The sequence below is a fragment of the Leucoraja erinacea genome, chromosome 27 (assembly GCF_028641065.1).
Source record: "Leucoraja erinacea ecotype New England chromosome 27, Leri_hhj_1, whole genome shotgun sequence".
NCBI lineage: Eukaryota > Metazoa > Chordata > Chondrichthyes > Rajiformes > Rajidae > Leucoraja > Leucoraja erinaceus.
This window is the reverse complement of record NC_073403.1, coordinates 32138059-32155543: the sequence shown is the minus strand read 5'-3', so window position 1 is coordinate 32155543 and position 17485 is coordinate 32138059. Positions and strand designations below refer to the sequence as shown.

The 17485-nt window shown below is 41.1% G+C and overlaps 1 protein-coding gene across 1 annotated transcript in view; it reads left to right on the top strand.

Annotated features, from left to right (window-relative positions):
* The window catches only part of LOC129710406 (formin-like protein 1), a 48452-nt gene that overhangs the window by 14975 nt on the left and 15992 nt on the right, over positions 1–17485 (top strand). Inside the window, 3 exon segments of the mRNA XM_055657386.1 lie at positions 6243–6344; positions 13140–13244; positions 14401–14524. Of these exon segments, the coding sequence (XP_055513361.1) occupies positions 6243–6344; positions 13140–13244; positions 14401–14524 (331 nt within the window).

The following is a 17485-nucleotide window of genomic DNA, read 5'->3' as shown; positions in this document are numbered from 1 at the left end:
GAGATCGTGTGGCGGTCAGGCTCAATAGTAGGTGCAGGAGTAGGCCATTCAGCCCTTCGAGCCAGCATAGCTATTCATTATGATTATGGCTGATCATCTAAAATCAGTACCCGTTCCTGCTTTTTACCCATATCCCTTGATTCCTTTAGCTGTAAGAGCTAAATCTAACTCTCTCTTGAAAACATCCATTGAATTGGCCTCCACTGCCTTCAGTGGCAGAGAATTGCACACATTCACAACTCTCTGTGTGAAAAGGTTTTTCCTCATCTCAGTCCTAAATGGCCTACTCCTTATTCTTAAACTGCGACCCCTGGTTCTGGACTACCCCAACATGGGGAACATGTTTCCTGCATCTAGCCTGGCCAATCCCTTATGAATTTTATGTTTCTTTCAGATGCCCTCTCATCCTTCTAAATTTCAGTGAATACAAGCCCAGTCAACCCATTCTTTCATTATATGTCAGTCCTGCAATCCCGGGAATTAACCTGGTGAACCTACTCTGTACTCCCTCAATAGCAAGAATGTCCTTCCTCAAATTAGGAGAACAAAATTGCACACAATACTCCAGGTGCAGTCTCACCAGGGTCCTGAGTTGGGGATGGCCTGTATTATCCCCCAGTTTATGGAGGTCGAGCAACAACAAAAAAGAATAGCTGTGCCACCCTCCCACACCTTCCCTCCGAGGCCGGTGATTAGTGATCGCTCAGCCCCCCCACTTTCAAAAACATTTTGCGGCCCATGTGTACAACTGCAGAAGGACCTCTTTACTCCTATACTCAAATTCTGTTGTTATGAAGGCCAACATGCCATTAGCTTTCTTCACTGCCTGCTGTACCTGCATATTTACTTTCAGTGACTGGTGTACAAGGACACCCAGATCTTGTTGCACTTCCCATTTTCCTAATCTGACACAATTGAGATAATAATCTGCCCCCTTGTTCTTGCCGCCAAAGTGGATAACCTCACATTTATCTACATTATATTGCATCTGCCATGCATCTCCCCACTCACTCAACCTGTCCAAGTCATCCTGCAACCTCCTAGCATCGTCTTTGCAGCTCACACAGCTCACACTGCCACCCAGCTATGTGACATCCGCAAATTTGCTAGTGTTACTTTTAATTCCATCATCTAAATCATTAATATATATTGTTAATAGTTACGGCTCCAGCACCGAGCCTTGTGGCACTCCGCTCGCCACTACCTGCCATTCTGACAGGAACCCGTTTATTCCTACTCTTTGCTTCCTGTCTGCCAACTAATTCTCTATCCATGTCAATCCCCTACCCCCAATACCATGTGCTCTAATTTTGCCCACTAATCTCCTGTGTGGGACCGTATCAAAGGTTTTCTGAAAGTCCAGATACACTACATCCACTGGCTCTCCTTCATCCATTTTACGTCACCGCCTCAAAAAATTCCAGAAGATTAGTCAAGCAGGATTTCCCCTTCAGAAATCCATGCTGACTTGGACCAATCCTTTTACTGCTATCCAAATGTGCCGTTATTACATGTACAGGAGCAAAATAGCTGGCTATCCTTCAGATCTTACGCCAGCTAGAAGCACATTGTTGGGCCAACAACGCTGAGATCTGCAGAAGGATTCCAACCCAAAAGTCACCTATCCATGTCCTTCAGAGTTGCTGCCTGACCTGCTGAGGTACTCCAGCACATAGTGTGTTTTTTGGTAAACCAGCACGTGCAGTTCTCTGCATCTATAGCCATGCAGATCAAATTCAGATCTCACCAAGGCACTCAGTGGCTGCACAACCGTCACATTGCTGTGTTGTTCTACACTGCTCCTTGCAACAGAACATCTGACCTTTATACACAAGCTCTGTTCATGGCTCTACACATGCTCTATACACAACTCCATTCTGCCCTACACCTGCTCTACATGGCTCCAGTCTGCCCTACACCTGCTCTGTACATGGCTCCAGTCTGCCCTACACCTGCTCTCTACACACTGTACATGGCTCCAGTCTGCCCTACACCTGCTCTCTACACACTATACATGAGTCCAGTCAGCCCTACACCTGCTCTCTACACCTGCTCTGTGCATTGCTCCAGTCTGCCCTACACCTGCTCTCTACACACTATACATGGTTCCAGTCTGCCCTACACCTGCTCTCTACACACTATACAGTACATAGAAACATAGAAACATAGAAATTAGGTGCAGGAGGAGGCTATTCGGCCCTTCGAGCCTGCACCGCCATTCAATATGATCATGGCTGATCATCCAACTCAGTATCCCGCTCCTGCCTTCTCTCCATACCCTCTGATCCCCTTAGCCACAAGGGCCACATCTAACTCCCTCTTAAATATAGCCAATGAACTGGCCTCGACTACCCTCTGTGGCAGAGAGTTCCACAGATTCACCACTCACTGTGTGAAAAAAGCTCTTCTCATCCCGGTTTAAAAGGATTTCCCCCTTATCCTTAAGCTGTGACCCCTTGTCCTGGACTTCCCCAACATCGGGAGCAATCCCCTTTATTCCCCTTTAAAGACTTCCCCTTTATTCTAAGACTGTGGCCCCTGGTTCTGGACTCGTCCCATATTGGGAACATTTTTCCTGCATGGATCCTACATGGGTCCAGTCAGCCCTACACCTGCTCTGTACACCTGCTCTGTACATGGCTCCAGTCTGCCCTGCACCTGCTCTGTACACCTGCTCTGCACATGGCTCCAGTCTGCCCCACACCTGCTCTGTACATGGCTCCAGTCTGCCCTACACCTGCTCTGCACATGGCTCCAGTCCTTCACCAATGCCATTGCCATTTATTTATCCATCAATGGTTCACACAGGGGAGGAGGGTTTATGGAACAAGCTGCCAGAGGAGGTAGTTGAGGCAGATACTGCTACAACATTTATAAGACATTTGGACAGGAACGTGGATAGAAATGGTTTGGATGGATATGGGAAACACGGGTAGGGGGGACTAGTGTAGATGGGTCATTTTGGTCGGCATGGTTTAGTTGGGTCGATGGGCATGTTATGATGCTGGATGAATGCTGGATATAGGAAGCACCAAAATCTGGGGCAATGGGTTTGAACTGCCTCCCCTGCCTGAGCACAAATTTGGCACACAACATACTTAAGTCAGCCACAAAGTGCTGGAACAACTCAACAGGTCAGGCAGCATCTCTAGAGAAAAATGAATAGATGACGTTTTGTGTCAGAGGGAAGCTAGAGGTAGGAAAAGGCCGGAACAAATCAGGGTCGGTAACAGATGATCTTGAAAGGGTGGAGCCCATAATGGCCCATTGTTGGCTGGGGAAGATGTGCTAATGAATGGATACACGGATGCGAATAGTTGAACTAGTGGGATGACTAGAGTGAGGGTGAATATGTTGCCCCTACAGGCAGTGGGTGTGGTGGTTTGGCCAACGGTGTTGGGGACAATGACGTTAGGGACGGGCTTCCAGCACTGTGAGCCAGCAGCATTAACAGAAAGACTGTACGGGCTCAGGTCAGGTCGGTGTTACTTGGATGTGGCAAGTCTCCTGAATAAATTCAGCACTGCTTCTTCCTAGGGACAAAGGATAGTTCAGTTTAGTTTAGAGATACAGCGTGGAAAATGGCCCTTCAGCCCACCGAGTCCACACCGATAAACAATCCCCGCACATTAACTCCATCCTACACACACTAGGGACAATTTACAATTTTACCAAAGCCATTTAACCTACAAACCTGTATGTCTTTGGAGTGTGAGAAAGGCTAACTTTGATTGGAGAAAGGCTAACTTTGAGGAGATGCGAAAGGATTTAAAAGGAGTAAATTGGGACAGTTTGTTTTATGGGAAAGATGTGGAAGAGAAATGGAGGACATTTAAAGGTGAAATTTTAAGAGTACAGAATGTTTATGTCCCTGTTCGGTTGAAAGGAAAGAGTAAAAATTGGAAAGAGCAATGGTTTTCAAGGGAAATTGGACACTTGGTTTGGAAAAAGAGAGAGATCTCCAATAATTATAGGCAGCATGGAGTAAATGAGGTGCTTGAGGGGTATAAAGAATGTAAAAAGAATCTTAAAGAAATTAGAAAAGCTAAAAGAAGATATGAGGTTGATTTGGCAAGTAAGGTGAAAGTAAATCCAAAGGGTTTCTACAGCTATATTAAGAGCAAAAGGATAACGAGGGATACAATTGGTCCATTAGAGAGTCAGAGTGGACAGCTATCTGCAGAGCCAAAAGAGATGGGGTAGATATTGAACAATTTATTTTCTTCGGTATTCACCAAGGAGAAGGATATTGAATTATGTGAGGTAAGGGAAACAAGTAGAGTAGCTATGGAAATTATGAGATTCAAAGACAAGGAAGTACTGACACTTTTGAGAAATATAAAAGTGGATAAGTCACCAGGTCCGGACAGGATATTCCATAGGACATTGAGGGAAGTTAGTGTAGAAATAGCAGGGGCTATGACAGAAATATTTCAAATGTCATTAGAAACGGGAATAGTGCCGGAGGATTGGCGTACTGTGCATGTTATTCGATTGTTTAAAGGGGTCTAAGAGTAAACCTAGTAATTATAGACCTGTTAGTTTGACGTCAGTGGTGGGCAAATTAATGGATAGAATACTTAGAGATAATATATATATAAGCATCTGGATAAACAGGGTCTAATTAGGAACAGTCAACATGGATTTGTGCCTGGAAGGTCATGTTTGACTAATCTTCTTGAATTTTTTGAAGAGGTTACTCGGGAAATTGATGAGGGTAAAGCAGTGGATGGTGTATATATGGACTTCAGTAAGGCCTTTGACAAGGTTTCTCACGGAAGGTTGGTTAAGAAGGTTCAATTGTTGGATATTAATGGTGGAGTAGCAAGATGGATTCAACAGTGGCTGAATGGGAGATGCCAGAGAGTAATGGTGGATGGTTGTTTGTCAGGTTGGAGGCCAGTGACTAGTGGGGTGCCTCAGGGATCTGTGTTGGGTCCACTTGTTTGTCATGTACATCAATGATCTGGATGATGGTGTGGTAAATTGGATTAGTAAGTATGCAGATGATACTAAGATAGGTGGGGTTGTGGATAATGAAGTAGATTTTCAAAGTTTACAGAGAGATTTTTGCCAGTTGGAAGAGTGGGCTGAAAGATGGCAGATGGAGTTTAATGCTGATTAGTGTGAGGTGCTACATCTTGGCAGGACAAATCAAAATAGGACGTACATGGTAAATGGTAGGGAATTGAAGAATGCAGGTGAACAGAGGGATCTGGGAATAACTGTGCACAGTTCCCTGAAAGTGGAATCTAATGCAGCTAGGGTGGTAAAGAAAGCTTTTGGTGTGCTGGCCTTTATAAATCAGAGCATTGAGTATAGAAGTTGGGATGTAATGTTAAAATTGTACAAAGCATTGGTGAGGCCAATTCTGGAGTATGGTGTACAATTTTGGTCGCCTAATTATAGGAAGGATGCCAACAAAATAGAGAGAGTACAGAGGAGATTTACTAGAATGTTGCCTGGGTTTCAGCAACTAAGTTACAGAGAAAGGTTGAACAAGTTAGGGCTTTATTCTTTGGAGCGCAGAAGGGGGGACTTGATAGAGGTCTTTAAAATGATGAGAGGGATAGACAGAGTTGACGTGGATAAGCTTTTCCCACTGAGAATAGGGAAGATTCAAACAAGGGGACATGACTTGAGAATTAAGGGACAGAAGTTTAGGGGTAACATGAGGGGGAACTTCTTTACTCAGAGAGTGGTGGCTGTGTGGAATGAGCTTCCAGTGAAGGTGGTGGAGGCAGGTTCGTTTTTATCATTTAAAAATAAATTGGATAGTTATATGGACGGGAAAGGAATGGAGGGTTATGGTCTGAGCGCAGGTATATGGGACTAGGTGTTCGGCACGGACTAGATGGACCGAGATGGCCTGTTTCCGTGCTGTAATTGTTATATGGTTATATGGTGTGGGAGGATGCCAAAGATCTAGGAGAAAACCCACGCAGGTCACGGAGAGAACGTACAAACTATACAAATAGCACCCATGGTCAGGATCGAACCCGTGTCTCTGGGGCTGTAAGGCAGCAACTCTAACGCTGCACCACTGTGCCACCCAAAGGTCACAGGTTTGGCCAGTGTTTCAAATCCCAGTGGAAAACTGGTATTCACAAATCATTTTAATTTAGATCCGAACCCTGGTATAAAAAGTTAATTAAGTCCTCCCTCTGCACCAGTGTGGGGTTAATCACGATTCCTTGTGTTGCTCATTGCGACTAATCTTGTTTGCTCTCTTTCTCCCACAGGAGGCATACCAGTCTGTCGTTGACTATTTTGGTGAAGACATAAAAAAGATGCCTCCCAATATGTTCTTCCCGTTCTTTCAGAGGTTCATCAGGGGCTACAAGGTAGGGACGCGAAAACCAGACAAACTGTTGGTGTCGTGAGAATGCTCTCTGTTCCTTGACTTTACTGAAGGTTTATTCCTCCTTACATCTCACTTCCAGTCAATCAAATGATTACACGAATGAAACATTTTCAAACCTTAGTGGCCAAACAATGCCTGACTCAAAGTAATTGTCCAGTGAATGTTTCTCCTGCACAGTGGAGGCCCAGTCACTCGTCATGTCCTGGCCTTGGCAGCGCGGGTCAATCAATGTGATTAGTGTTGATGTAGAAAGCAACTGCAGATGCTGCTTTACACTGAAGATAGACACAAAATGCTGGAGTAAGTCTGTGGTCAGGCAGCATCTCTGGAAATAAGGAATAGGTGATGTTTCAGGTCAAGACCCTTCTTTAGTGCCGGTCAATCACATGTAATTGGTGTTGGTCCAGTTGTTTTCTCAACACGGACTCTCCGTCAACTCAGCCGACCTCTACCTTGACCCAGCCGTCTGCCAGCCCTCTAGCGTGCAGGTCACAAGAGCCTGCCCACCATCCAAGAGCTTGCTCCATTTCATTCTCAGCAGGGACATCCTTTACTCTTGCTTGAACAACACAGAAAAACCTGGTTTGGTTTCATGAAGGTGAAACTGAATCACTCATTGTTCCATCTGAGTGATTCCATTGTTCATCTTAAATCTAAAACAAGATGAAAGTAGGAATTAAAAAATATTCCCAGGAAAACCATGTTCAGCTAAAGGTTCATGTTCATAAGTTATATGAGCAGAATTAGGCTATTCAGCCCATCAAATCTACTCTGCCATTCAATCATGGCAGATCATGGCATATCTTTTCTTCTCAATCCCATTCTCCTGCCTTCTCCACATAACCCTTGACACACATACTGATCAAAAATCTATCAATCTCTACCTTAAAAATACCCAATGACTAGAACAACAACAAAAAAGAATAATGATAAACATAACAATGATATTGATACATAGGAATCAGTACATTAATAACTTCCATATAAAAAACAAAAAGATAAAAAGAAAAAAAAGAGAAAAAACAAAAAAACAAAACCCCCCTAAACTAGAAAAAAAAGGAAAACAGAATCTGAGCTGCAACGAATTTCAAGTCCATTCCACCATATAAAGGTAAAATAGTTTTTATAATGGTTGGAGAGAGGACAATTTATATTGTGTGAAAATGTTGAATAAATCTTCCCCAAGTACTATCAAATTTAACCAAGGGTTCAACAATGTCACTCCTGATTTTTTCTAAATTTGAACATGATATCGTTTCAGAGTACCAAAGGAATGTGGTCGGAGGATTAGAGTCTTTCTATTTAAATAAAATAGATCTTCTGGCAATTAATGTAGTAAAAGTAATCAGCCGATGGGCGGAATGGGACAAATGAATAGAATCTAACATTGGTAGCCCAAACATTGCAGTAATAGGATGAGGTTGTAAATCAATACCTAAAACTTCAGAAATAGTATCAAAGATTTATTTCCAATCTTTTTCCAAAAGTGGGCAGGACCAAAACATATGAGTCAGCGAGGCCACTTCAGAATTACATTTGTCACAGGTAGGATTTATATGACCATAAAAATGAGCGGACTTATCTTTTGACATATAAACTCTGTGAACCACCTTGAATTGTATCAAAGTGTGTCTTGCACACATTGAGGAAGTATTAACTAATTGAAGAATAATCTCCTATTTCTCTATAGATAGAGAAATTTGGAGCTCTTTCCGTCATTCATAATTTTATCAAATGTATCTATTTGTTAAATCCTCATAAATAGTCGTTATTAAGCCTTTCTGATAAGGGTCAAGTGTAAATCTTTTTCCAAGATTTCGGTTTGATGTGGTAATGGAAAAAAGTGGCCTTCAAAAAATGTCTCATTTGTAAATATCTAAAAAAGTGTGAGTTAGGTAAATTATACTTATTGGAGAGTTGTTCAAAAGACATAAAACAACCATCCAAAAACAAATCACGAAAAGCTATTAATCCCTTCCCCTTCCATACCAGAAAGGCTAGATCAGTACTAGAAGATTGGAAGAGAAAATTAGATATGACAGGACTCGATAAGATAAAATCATCCAATCCAAAAATCACGTTCAAGATTTATCCATCCTAGGCATTGAGTATCTTCTAAATCTTTTGTCCAAAATGTTAAATAACGAACATTAACTGCCCAATAGTAGAATCTAAGGTTCGGCAGTGCCAACCCACTGTCTTTTTTTGATTTCTGTAAGTATTTTTTACGTAGTCTGGAATTTTTATTCTGCCATATATATGATGACATTTTTGAGTCAAAAATATCAAAGAAAGATTTAGCAATAAAAATTGGTATAGTCTGAAATAAATACAAAAATGTAGATAAGATAAACATTTTATTAGCATTGATTCGGCTGATTAAAGATAAGGACATTGGTGACCACTGTTGTTTGATATGATCAATTAAAGGCGTAAAATTAGCTTTAAATAAATCCTTGTGTTTCTTGGTAATCTTAATACCTAAATAGGTAAAATATTTGGTAGTCAATCTAAATGGAAACTGTCCATAATTCGAAACTAAATTGTTTAATGGAAAAAGCTCACTCTTACTAAGATTTAGTTTATAGCCAGAAAAACTACTAAATTGATTAAGTAATGCTACTATTGCCGGAATAGATTTCTCAGGATTAGAAATGAATAATAGCAGATCATCTGCATAAAGAGATAGCTTATGTGTCTTATTCCCGCGGACAATACCAAAAATATTTGGGGATTCCCTAATAGCGGTGGCTAAAGGTTCCAAAGCAATATAAACAGTAAAGGACTTAAAGGACAGCCCTGTCTAGTACCTCAAAAGTGCCTGAAAAAAGGGGATCTCTGATTATTGGTAAGTACAGAAGCCTGAGGTATATGATATATCAGCTTGATCCAAGAAATAAATTTTGGACCAATCTTAAATTTTTCAAGTGTATTGAATAAGTATTCCCATACTACTCTATCAAACGCCTTCTCGACATCAAGTGAAATGACACATTCTGGAGTTTTATTTGACGCTGTATATACGATATTCATTAATCTCCTAATGTTAAAGTATGAGTAACGATTTTTAATAAATCCTGTCTGATCTTCAGAAATAATTTGCGGTAAAATATTTTCCAATCTCATAGCTAATATTTTGGAAAGAATTTTGGAAACTACATTTAACGGTGATATAGGTCTGTCTTTATGATGTCACTTCAGTAGGGTCTTTAACTTTTTTAAGAATTAAATAAATAGATTCTTCATTAAAGGATTGTGGTAATCTATTCAATAAAAAGGCTTCTTTATAAACCTTGCATAGCCAGGGAGACAGTAAACTTGAGAAATACTTTAAAAAAATCTACTGTAAACCCATCTAAACCAGGAGCTTTACCAGAATTCATCGAGAGGATTGCTTTCTGTATTTCTTCCTCCATGATGGGTTCATCTAACAACAGAGACTCATTATGTGGTAAATTTTGCAAGTTCAGTTTCTTTAAAAACTCATAGATTATATTGGGATCAGTAAGAAATTCTGATTGGTATAAGGAGGTATAAAATTCCTAAAAGGATTTATTAATTTCATCATGGTCTACAGTTAGTGTACCATCCCGTTTACTCACTTTAGTAATCTGACGTTTGGCCGACCACTTTCAACTGATTAGCGAGTAATTTACCAGATTTTTCGCCATGTATATATAATTGACTTTTGGTTTTAAGTAGCTGGTTCTCAATCGGTGATACTAATAACAAATCATATTTCAATTGAAGTTCAACTCTATTCTTATAGAGCTCTAAACTAGGAGCTTTTGAATATTTTTTATCAATTTCTTTAATCTCATCAGCCAATATACGTATTTCATTTTGAGTTTTTTTTTTAATCCCGCGGAGTATGAAATAATTTGTCCACAAATATATGCCTTAAAAGCATCCCAGACTACACCATTGGATATTTCTTCAGTAGAATTTGTTAAGAAAAAAGCAATCTGATCATTAAAACAATTAACAAAATTCAGATGTTGAAGCTAAGTAGCATTAAATCACCATTGTTTAGCACTAAACTTGGAATCAGGTAGTTTGATTGATAGTGTCAATGGTGCATGATCAGAAATAGCAATTGCATCACACTCACATACAGTGACCAATGAAACTATCCGAGAATCTATTTTAAAGTAGTCAATCCTAGAGTAACTATAATATACATGAGAGAAAAAAGAAAATTCTTTGTCATTTGGGCATAAGAATCTCCAGACTTCTAACATTCCACAGTCAAGTAAAAAAGAATTAATTAAACTAGCTGATTTATTTGGATGCACATTATCAGATGCAGATCTGTCCATCGAGAGGTTCAAACAACAGTTAAAATCTCCACCCATTATTAAAAAGTGTTCATTTAAATTAGGAAAGGATGCAATTATCTGTTTAAAAAACTCAGCGTGATCAATATTTGGTGCATAAACATTAACCATAGCAACTTTTTGGTCATGAAGAACACCAGTAATCACCAAAAATCTACCATATGGATCATAAATTGTTTCATAATGAACAAACAGAATTGAGGAGTCAATAAAAATAGAGACTCCTTTCACCTTAGCCTGTGAATTTGAATGTCCTCTCCAAAACGTTGATTGTCATCGTGCCTTACATGAGTTTCCTGAACAAAGATAATCTGAGCATTTAGTCTACAAAGAACTTTTTTAAAAAATGTCCTCTTAATGGGATGGTTCAAACCATTCACATTCCATGAAAGGAAGTTAATAACTTTATCCATATCGTTTGTAAAAATCATAAGAAGGGTTAATTTCTTAAAGCATAATAGTTCATGATACTGGAAGAAGAAAAATCTAGGGCGGAGCCAGAAGTGACGACATTTCAGACATTTTTGTAGTTCAAATTCTGCACAGATGAAAAAAGCTAAGCTAAAAGCAAAATACCCCTTCACCCCTCCCCCCCTATGCAAAGCCCCAAACTGACCAGTAGACAGTCAGTATGCTACCTAATCTCTTCCCTACCCCCATCTCTCCTAACGACAGCACCCAACGTAAAAAGAAAGCATATTTGCCACTCAATAGCTAAAACAAAATTAATGTTATGGTTAAAAAAAGTACACATTGGCAGTGGAACACAAGAGCTACGTCATATTATTTATCCAAGGTAAAAATATGAAAAACAAGAACTGCGTTCACTTAATTTGTCTAAAGACAGGGGAAAAAAAATTCCTTCAATTTAAAAAATAGAAAAACTAACAAAGAAAATATTTAAAATTAATATATACATAATACCATTACATTAAATTAACAGTATTTTAGAGAAGGTAAAAGTTGTTGTTTGATACCATCATACTAAAATTCTAAAAAGTAAATAAAGATAAAAAAAAAGAAAAACAACTCATCCAGTTAAATTCTTAATCATTACAAAACAATATATTGTCAAAATAGGAAGAGTAAATTTTCAATTATAACTTAATCAGCTATCAATTGCTCCTGGTCGCAACTTCACCCTTATAAGCCTCCAGAAAGCTGGAAGAGTCTTGAGGATTGTTAAAAAATCAAATGTTACATTAAAGAATTGTATACGCAGTCTAGCCAGATAAAGTAAGGCTGGGCGCAATTCTTTCTTAAACAGCTCAGACATTACATTATGGAAAGACTTTCTTATTTCCAAAAGCTCGTAACTATAATCAGGAACAAACCAAAACTTGCATCTTTCATATTCAACCACGCCCAACTTTTTTGTTGCCTGGAAAATATTCTCCTTCATCTGCAAGAAGTGAAACCGAACAATCATATGTCTCGGTTTATCTTGGGGACCAGATTTCTTCCCAATCCTATGTGCGTTATCCAAAAATGGAAGATTTTCATTGTGCTCAATGTTGAAAGTCTCCTTTATCATTTTAGAAGCATATTTTATAACATTATCTCCTTCTTGACCTTCCGGCAAGCCAACAATTCACAAATTCATTCGACGGCTTCTGTTTTCCGGATCCATATTTTTAATCTTGTATTGCTGGAGTGCCTGAGTATTTTCATTCATTCTCCGTTCCAGTTTTTCAATCTACAAATCTCTCTCCTGGCCCAGGGTTCGCAAGATATCAATTTGTTCCTTCTGTTCACGAGATTCATCTTGTAACATAATCAGCTTGTCTTGAACTTCCTTTAATTTGCTCGAAGTTCCTTTCACCATTTCTTCCAAACAGCAAAATCTTGTTTTCATTTCATTTCTCAGTTCATTGTTCATTTTCGATATTGCTTCTAAGATACTAGTCAGAAGCTGTGCCTTTCCCACAGTCCTTCCTTGGAGAAGCTCCTTTCCCTCTTGTCTCCATCCTTTACACAGTTAAGGCGTATAAAAGTGTTATCAACACTTTAAGAAAAGTTATTCCGTGCCTTGAAGTCAAGTAATAACAAGTAACATTGAAAGAGTGGTAAGTAAAAATTAAAAGTTAAGGGAGCAAGCAAATTTGCAACCTTTACAGCATGCCGCCACTAGGAGCCCTTCTCGTCTCCTTTCTGAAATTGTGTCCTTTTATGCTGAGGCTATGGCCTTTGGTTCCAGATTCTCTAACTATTGGAAACATCCTCTCCACATCCACTCTATCCAGGTCTTTCACTATTCAGTAAATGTCAATGAGGAGTATCAGACTCAAAACATTGACTGTGCTTCTCTTCCCACGGATGCTGGCTGACAGACCAGCTGAATGTTTCCAGCATTTTTTGTTCCATTGCAGATTTCCAGCACTTGCAGGGTTTAGATGACCAAGAAGTGATGGGTTTATTTGTGTGTGTCTTGTCCTCAGCAAGCCGAGCAGGATAACGAGGTGCGGAGGAAGCAGGAGGAGATGGCAGCACAGGACCCCGGAGATACCAGCCCACCCACCAGCAAGGGGCAGCAGGATGGCAAGGTGAGGCCTCTGACCACAAACAGCCAGCAATCCACACTCCATTTACTGCAGGCAAAGATATTCTTCAAAACTAAAGGGATTGTTTAAGAATTGTCTGAGCTATAGGAAGGCTGGGACTCTATTCCTTGGAGTGCAGAAAATGAGGGGTAATCTTATAGAGGTGCATAAAATCATGAGAGGAACAGATCGGGTAGATGCACAGAGTCTCTTGCCCAGAGTAGGGCAATCGAGAACCAGAGGACATAGGTTTAAGGTGAAGGGGGAAAGATTTAATAGGAATCTGAGGGCTAACCTTTTCACACAAAGGGTGGTTTGTATATGGAACAAGCTGCCAGAGGAGGTAGTTGAGGCAGGGACTATCCCAACATTTAAGAAACAGTTACATGGTTGGGACAGGTTTGGAGGTGATATGGACCAAACGCAGGCAGGTGGGACTAGTGCGTTAGCCGGTGTGGGCAAGGTGGGTCAAAGGGCCTGTTTCATTCTATGACTATGAAGGGTCTGTTTCCACACCGTATCACTCTATGACTCTATAACATAGAAGATAGAGCAGTACAGCACAGGAACGGGCCCTTTGAACACAATGCCAAGTTAAACTGATCTCATCTGCCTGTCCATGATCCATATCCCTCGAACAGTGTTGATAGTTGATTGATCTACTGTAGATCTCCCCCAGTCTGTAGGTGAGTGGTAGAATCAGGGGACAGCTGATGGGAATGTGGGAAGAATAAAACAGCATTTATTGATGGTTACTCCAGACTTGGTGTGTTGAAGAGCCTGCTTCCATACTGTATGTGGGCTGAAGAGCCTGTTTCCATTGCTGTATGTCTCTGTGACCTAGCTGACTTCCATATTATTAACAACCAGTGATACAACACCAAGCGTCTATACTGACCCTGGTATGAACCTAATGTTAGTCCAACTGGGTTGAAATTCCCAGCTGTAAAGAAACACACAACTCAATATGCTGTAATCCCGTGACCTTATGAAGGAGTGTGTAGCATGTCTAACACACTGTCGAGACATACAGTGTGGAAAGCATTAAACATGTCACCACCAATTTTGGAAAGTTACTTATTTTGCAGCTCTCTGTACAACCCTGGTAACTAAACTCTCAACTTTCCCCCCCTCCTCCCCCCCCCCCCCCCCCCCCCAGCTTCCTACCATGAGGAATAAGGCTCCGCAAATGGACCTAATGGCTGAACTGAAGAAGAAGCAGCAGGGGAAGGAGAGGATGGTTTATGAGGGAAAGGACGGAGCGATTGAAGATATTATCACAGGTATTTGATCATGTGGGGAGTGGGGGAAAGTCACCAAACTACTGGACAGAAGTGTGAAAGATCACTACAGGTTCAATGAGTCAATGCTGCTTGTAGTGTCACGTGCAAACACAAAATGAAATGATTTTCTTACAGGCAGTACATTAAAGTTTTGTCATACCTAAGTACCATTCCCGATTAGCAATGTGTACAGAAACAGTCCACTGAGCCCATCTGCAAGATGTGCCATGTTTGGCGGCATTTTCAAAGTCCAGTCCGCACTCTAGGTCTTATGAGCGGTGCCCGATCCAGGCGAGCCCCAGGCTGCTGCAGGGCCTCCATCGCCTTCCTTGGATGTGTGGATTGTTTGACGATCCAATGTCCCTCTCTTCGCTCGTCAACCTTTGTGCCCCGGGAGCGCCTCCCACAGCCAATCTTGAGGCCAGACCCCGGTCCCTCTCCTCATGGTCTTCAGGGGATGAGCAGGGCAGGCTCTGTGGGCTCCTCCCTACAGGCCATGGCAGGCTGGGAACTTCCGGTTCATTGGTTTCATGGGTTCATGAAATATATGTCTTTCTGCCGAATATGTAAATCTTCCTAATTGAAAACAATGTTACAGTGTATTGCAATGGGTGGTGAATGTTTTTTCTTATTCCATCAAAAGATAGATTGGTTAATCGAGGGTGCGTACCCTAATAAGCCAATTGTACAAAAAATTAATAACAAGAACATTAACAAATTCAGGAATGGAGTGGCACGATGGTAGAGTTGCTGCCTTACAGTGCCAGAGACCCTGGTTCGATCCTGACTACAGAGTATGGAGTTTGTATGTTCTCCTCGTGACCATGTGGGTTTTCGCTGGGTGCTCCGATTTCTTCCCACATACCAAAGAATTACAGGTTTGTAGGTTAATTGGCCGATAAAATTGTAAATTGTCCCTAATGTGTGTAGGAGAGAGTTACTGTATGGGGGGATCGCTGGTCGGCACGGACCCGGTGGACCGAATGGCCTGTTTCCCTGCTGTATCTTTAAACTAAACTAAACTAAACTAAACTTACCTAACAAATAAAACAATGGAAATCCGTGCTAGCTTTGATATAAAGTGACAGCAGTTCTATCCAACAGCTTTTTCCCATTGTCAGGGTATGGAACACAAGGGCATAGATATAAGGCGAGAGGAAGATGTATTAATGGGGACCTGAGGGGTTTATACAGAGAAAGATTGTTGTCTGGAATATGCTGCTAAAGGAAATTGTAGAACCAAGTACAATCACATTTAAGCGACACTGAAGTCAAACACTTAAAAAGGAAGGATTGAGATCCTAATGTGTGCAAATGTAACTAAGAATGGGAGAAAAGGTCAGCGTGGATGTGGGAGGCAGAATGACGATGGCAGCGAGGCCAGTTTGGTTCTCATTGAACTCTCTCCACCTAAAGACAGTGGTTGGTGGTGAACAATTGGAGCTCCCAAGACTTGGTCAGTGGATTCATTCAATGGAATATCAACAGAGCAGAGGCTACAATCTCATTGAATGGTGGTATAGGGTGAAGGGGTAAATGTCCTGGGCCAATTTATTGCAACTGTATTGGTCGTTGAGGAACTGATTGGGCAGAATGAAGCTTTTTCCAGCCAGTGGCAGTATTGATTGTGGAAGAGCACTCCGTCTTGATATGATTATTTAATAAGAACAAATTGGATGTTGTCAAGCTGGAAAAGGTTCAGAGAAGATTAACAAGGACATTACTCAGACTCGAGGGTCTGAGCTACAGTGGGAGCTTGAATAGGCTGGGACTCTTATTTTTTGGAGTGCAGGAGGATGAGGGGTGATGTTATAGAAGTGTATAAAATCATGAGAGGAATAGATCGGGTGGATGCACAGTCTCTTGCCCAGAGTAGGTGAATTGAGGACCAGAGGACATGCTGAAGGAGAAAAGATCTGGAATCTGAGGGGTAACCTTTTCACATAGATGGTGGATGTATGGAACGAGATGCCGGAGGAAGTAGTTGAGGCAGGGACTATTGCAATCTTTAAGAAGCAATTATATAGGTACATGGATAGAGGAGATATGGACCAAACGCAGGTAGGTGGGACGAGTGTAGATGGGACATGTTGGTCAGTGTGGGCAAGCTGGTCCGATGGGCCTGTTTCCGCACTGTATGACCATGACTCTATGGCTACAATTGGGGATGTAATTGTAGGACAGGGTTCAGAAAAAAGAATGAGATTTACAATTTCTTTAAAAACTGGAGTGAGCCATGAAGGAAGCAAAGACAACATTGTCTTTCTGTCCATCACCGCTGCAGTTGACCAGTTTGATCACCTTGTTGGGAGCATTTCTGGCTGTGTTACCACAATTTACTTTCATCAGTTTAAGAGCTGAAACATCATGGACAATAACTCTGCAAATTCCCTCACAGCGAAGGGTTCAGAAAGTGGAGTCTTAACTAAACCTCTGACCATTCACATAGAGAATATTTTAACAAGTATTTTACACGATGGCGCTGCGGTAGAGTTGCTGCCTTACAGCGCTTGCAGCACCAGAGACCCAGGTTTAATCCCGACTACGGGTGCTGTCTGTACAGAATTAGTATGTTTTCCCTGTGACCTGCGTGGGTTTTTTCCGAAATCTTCGGTTTCTTCCCATGCTCCATAGACGTACAGGTTTGTAGGTTAATTGGCTTGGGTTTGTATATGTGGTATAAGTGTAAATTATCCCTTGTGTGTAGGCTTGTGTTCATGTGCAGGGATCGCTGGTGGGTGTGGACTCTGTGGGCCTTTTTCCGCGCTGTATATCTAAACTAAAAACTAAACTAAACTAAAAAAAATAAGGGTGGCATGGTAGTGCAGCTGTAGAGTTGCAGCTTCAGAGTCTCGCGTTCCATCCTGACTACAGGTACTGTCTTTAAGGTGTTTGTACGTTACCTCTGTGAACGCGTGGGATTTCTCCGGGTGCTCCGGTTTCCTCCCACACTCCAAAAAT